We start from the raw sequence: 5,000 nt of genomic DNA, 5'->3' as shown, positions 1-5,000 counted from the left end.
CTTCAAGCACCATGTCAGGCACTGACGCTGGCAGCCATTTCCTGGAACCAGATCTTATCCCTGAAAGATGAAGTTGTCTTACTTCGAGCAGCTGCATACATAAGCGCGCATGTGTATATTTATCTATGTATATCTAGCTCTCTCTTCTTAACTATCTATCTATCTATCTATATCTGTCTCTCTTTTTATCTGTCTATCTATCTATCTATCTATATATATCTGTTTATCTATTTATTTATTTATCTATCTATCTATCTATTTATCTATCTATCTATCTATATATCTGTCTCTCCTCTTATCTATCTCTGTATCTATCTATCTATCTATCTATCTATCTATCTATCTATCCATCTATATTTATCTGTCTCTCTTCTTATCTATTTATGTATCTATCTATATATATATCTGTCTCTCTTCTAATCTATTTATGTATCTATCTATATATATATATCTGTTTATCTATTTATTTATTTATCTATCTATATATTTATCTATCAACCTATTTATATACTTATCTATTTATCTATCTCTCTATCAATCTACCAAACTATCAATCTACCAATCTATTAATCTATCAGTCTACCACTCTATCAGTCTACCAATCTGTCTATCTATCTATCTATCTCTGTATATTTAGGTTATTATTTCTCCTTCTGCCTCTCTTACTATTTGTTTGTCTGTCGGTGCGTCTGTCTCCACCTCTTTTCCATCATTGACATTCTCAATCTACTTTTCTTCCTTCTATATACCGTGTTTATCTGTCTGTATCTCTCTCTCTGTCCATCTATCTCACACTCTCCCTTTGTCTTGCCATACTTTTCTCATTTTTCCCTATTTTCCTCTTCCCTAATGCTTTTCCTCTACTTCTATCCCCCTGTATCTTTCCTTCTTCCTTTCCCTCCCTTTTTCCCCTTTCCCTCTTCCTCCTTACCTGTTCTTCCCCTTCTCCCCTTCCTTGGCTTCCTACCTCTTTCCCTCCTCCTCTCTCCCCTTCTTTCCTTTTTCCCCTTTTCCTCCTTCCCCTTCTTTATCTATCCAGTTTCTTCCCCTCTTCCTCCCTTCCCCCTTCCTTTTTTCCCTCTCCCCTCCCCCTATTTCTCATATCACTTCACGGTCAAGGGCGTGAGTCGCGTGGCACTATTCTGGTTAAATCCGGTTCAGGGTCGGTTGCCACGTGAGTGCCAAGTGCCATTTTAGCATAGCAACTGTTTTATCGAGAATATTTTTCGCCACACTAAGCTCTGGTACATTTTTTTTTTTTACTCTGATAGAGCATGAACTTTACGTCTCTGACTAAGCTCGTATAATACTCTTCTACTGTGATAGCAACGGGATAACTTGATATAAGAATTCATGCAGATTTTTTGGGTCGGAGTGACGTATCTAATTTTAGGTAATTCTTAGATAAGTGGAAGCACGATTTTTTTTTTTTCTCCATCGCATTACTCGATATTTATTCAATTTGTAATACATTTGAGGTTGGGAATGTTTCTTTTTGGTGTTGCTTATACAGAATTCTTTGCTTGATATTTATGATGATGATGGTGATGATGATGATGGTGGTGATGATGGTGGTGGTAGTGGTGGTGGTGATGATGATGATAATGATTATAGTAATAATAATAATGATAATTATAATGATAATGACAATATTGAAAATAATAGCAATTCCAATAGTTAGGATAAACAGTATCACGAATTTCCCCTGCTTTTAGTAGTAATTCAGGAAGAATTGTGATAAGTGGCTAAGTAGGTTACGAACCACAACTACAGACTGCAACATGCTTATCTTATTACATCTTATAAACAAATAAAAATCAAACATAGATTTTTATTTCAGTTGCGAGGCATTTTTGGGTGCAATGGTTCCTAATCCAGTGAGCGGCCTTTGTGAAAAACTAAATTCTTTACAATCACTAAAATCGACATATCAAAAAAGTGTTCTATATTCTAGCATTGAGTAAAATGTACAGCTCGGCCAAGAATGTATTGCTGGTGAGCGGGAGAATGAAAGGGGTGACAGTAAAATTACTTTTGATGATCAAATTACCATCTGTGAAGCAAGTAAAATATCAGCGGCCCAGTTGGAGGGCTTCTGGGAACCGGCGCTCTCAAGACCCTTTTTCTGCAGTGTCGTTGCTAGGCCTGGTGTGGACGTTCTCCAGCTTCGCCTCGGGCCCCCTGATGGAGCACCTGGGTCTCCGGCGCCTCCTGCTGCTGTCGCTCCTGCCGTCTTCTCTGTGCTGGCTCTTGCTGGCCTTCCCGCTGGCCACGTGGGTCATCTACGTGGGCCGCGTGGGCACTTGCGTCACCGCCGGGATCATCAACACCATCCTGCAGCCTCTCCTGGCCGAGCTGTGCCAACCTCGTTACCGCGGTTTCGTCCTCACCCTGCCGGAGATCATGGTGTCCGTCGGCCTCCTGTTCTCCTACGCCCTCCCAAGGTTCCTCTCCTGGCAGGTGTCCGCGGCCCTCCTCGCCGCGCCCTTCCTGCCCATGTTCCTGCTGATGCTCCTCGTCCCTGAGGTTGGTCTGCGTCATCACCAGATTATTTATGTGATTGCACTTGCTTATTATTTCAGATTTTTTTTTTTGTCGGAAGTAGATTAATCAAGATAAGAAATTATGAACTCCACTTTCATATGGATGATATATATATGCTGCCATACAGATTTAATATGCTTAGTCAACCCTCTTTTGACACAGTCACCGTACTGGCTGCTGAAGCGGGACAAGAAAGACGAAGCAAAGAAGGTCCTCCTGCGTCTCGACCCTTCCTGTGACGTCACTGAGGAAATCGCTATCATCAAATCTTCGTGCGCCGACGACCCTACCTTCTTGGAACAAGTAGGTGCTTTCATTTCTCGTTTCTGATGATTAGTACGGTGTCAAACCTATCACTAAATATGAATAAAACAAAACAAAAGCGAAAGGTAATCTTGTCCAGTTCCTTTGCTAAATCCCCTAAAGCAAAGTGTAACTCTGCATATACTGTGCCATAACGTGCACTGGTATGTTTATGATCACAGAACCATAACAACCCAGATGACTACCTGCAGCACCTCAAGTGCTTAAGTAAACCGTGTAATCTGTAAGAACGTCGCCCTCTCCCACAGGTTCAGCAGCTGAAGAAGGGCCGCAACGCCCGTCCTGTGCTCCTCGTCTTGTCCCACTTCCTCCTGCGTGAGCTCGGCGGCCCTAGCGTCATCTTCATGTACTCGGCCTACATGTTCAAGCTGGCCGGCGTGCAGCTGGACGCCTTCACGTGCTCCATCCTGGTCGGCGCCATGCGTTTGCTGGCGACCATGGCGTCGGCCGTCGTGTCGGACCGCGTCGGCCGCCGCCATATGCTTCTCTGCACGGCCGTGGTCTGCGCGGCGGCTCAGGCAGTGGCCGGGGGCGCGCTCTTGCTGGGGAGAGACACGACGCTGGGCGGGGGAGCGCTGTCCTTGATCCCACTGGTCGCCGTGTTGCTGTACGTGGCGTTCTACGGCGTGGGTCTGGCGCCCATCCCGTGGGTGCTGGTCGGAGAGCTCCTGCCGACGGCCGTGCGCTCCCTCGGCGCCGCCATCGTCAGCTCGGTGTTCGCCCTGTCGGTGTTCGTGATCAACTTCATCTTCCCGAGCCTCATCGCACTCCTGTCCCTCGGCGGAACCTTCCTCCTGTTCGCCGTTGTCAACGCCTCACTCGCTCTCGTCGTCTTCTTCTTCCTGCCGGAGACGAGCGGCCTCACCCTGAAGGAGGTGGAGCTGGTTTTCGCTTCCAAGCACCGACTCGCTCGTGACAACACCGAAGAAATATGTCGCAAGGAGGAGAAGGCTGACGTATGAATTATTGAACTAAGGATCTATCACGTATTAAATAAGTATCCATAGTACAAATATTTTACTCTCTTTATAGAGTGAAGCAGTCCCATAACTCCCCCAGCATGGAAGAAGTTTCTTTTGTAAAACTTATGTGGAACTGATGTTCGTAACACAATGGCCATTTATCTTTGTGAGCTTTTCAGATTTTGGATATTTTGATAATATGATAATAAGACACATTAAATACATACTATTACAGAATCAGTGGCTTTCATTCCGTCGACCCCTAATGACGATTCAGATTTTACATCGACAAATAAATTCTAAATGAAAATTGCCAGTAACAGTGCACATTATGAAGTTAATTTTAAAAACTAACTTTGCACATGAATATCATTATACAATAAATATATATACACATATACATACATATATATATTAATATTAGCGTTGCTTTCACACTTTCATGCAATATCCCATGTATCAAATATTAAGTGAGAATGACAGTCACACGCTCTATTAGGCTGCCCATGCACAGGCCCGTGCGTAAGTGTCTTCAGAAATGACCGAGGACAGGCGCGGATCTGAACTCCCTTGAGACTTCATATTTCCCTTAGCTCTAGCCACTTATTGGCACTCTTTTGTCTCTAGCTACATGTCAACCCTTTTTAACTCCAGCTATTGTTTCGAGCCTATGGTCTTGCTTCATCGATCCCTTTCGATGTCCTGCCCATTTAATGACCCACTTTAAGCCCCCAGGCAAGTCATCGACCCCTTGGATAGTAATACCGACGACTTTAAGAATCCATGCTTTAATAAAACTCGTTTCCAACAGAAGAAAAGACTTTCAGCATAAAGGAACAGCTTTAAATAAGTTTTATCTGCTGCACAGTGCCACTCTTTTAGTAAATATCCATAACCACTGGTGAACCATGATCGACTGGTTGAAAATCACGGTCTATGGCAACGGTACCGTCTTCCTGTGATGGTCGAGTACACCCATTCCCTGTTTATTACCACTTATAGATAACTAAATGCATTAACTTGCCATTGCATTTACACACCTGATTGAAAGATAATTGATATCACTCACATTAGGTTATATATACCATAAAAAGTGACACGAAAAGAAAACAAGAGGAATTGCTTCACGTTTTCACTCGCATCAGCCAAGATTAGAGGAATGCCAAGTTT

The 5,000-nt window shown here is 43.4% G+C and overlaps 1 protein-coding gene across 1 annotated transcript in view; it reads left to right on the top strand.

Moving 5' to 3' along the window:
- Nucleotides 1-4,067, top strand: part of LOC125045670 (facilitated trehalose transporter Tret1-like) — an 11,368-nt gene extending 7,301 nt beyond the window's left edge. The window contains exons 4-6 of the mRNA XM_047643086.1: nucleotides 2,132-2,526; nucleotides 2,707-2,847; nucleotides 3,117-4,067. Of these exons, the coding sequence (XP_047499042.1) occupies nucleotides 2,132-2,526; nucleotides 2,707-2,847; nucleotides 3,117-3,830 (1,250 nt within the window). The 3' untranslated portion in view covers nucleotides 3,831-4,067. The remainder of the gene's footprint in view (nucleotides 1-2,131; nucleotides 2,527-2,706; nucleotides 2,848-3,116) is intronic.
- Nucleotides 4,068-5,000: the final 933 nt, after the last annotated feature.

The sequence above is a fragment of the Penaeus chinensis genome, chromosome 37 (genome assembly GCF_019202785.1).
Source record: "Penaeus chinensis breed Huanghai No. 1 chromosome 37, ASM1920278v2, whole genome shotgun sequence".
NCBI lineage: Eukaryota > Metazoa > Arthropoda > Malacostraca > Decapoda > Penaeidae > Penaeus > Penaeus chinensis.
The sequence above is the reverse complement of the archived record's forward strand: the minus strand, read 5'-3'. Positions and strand labels throughout refer to the sequence as shown.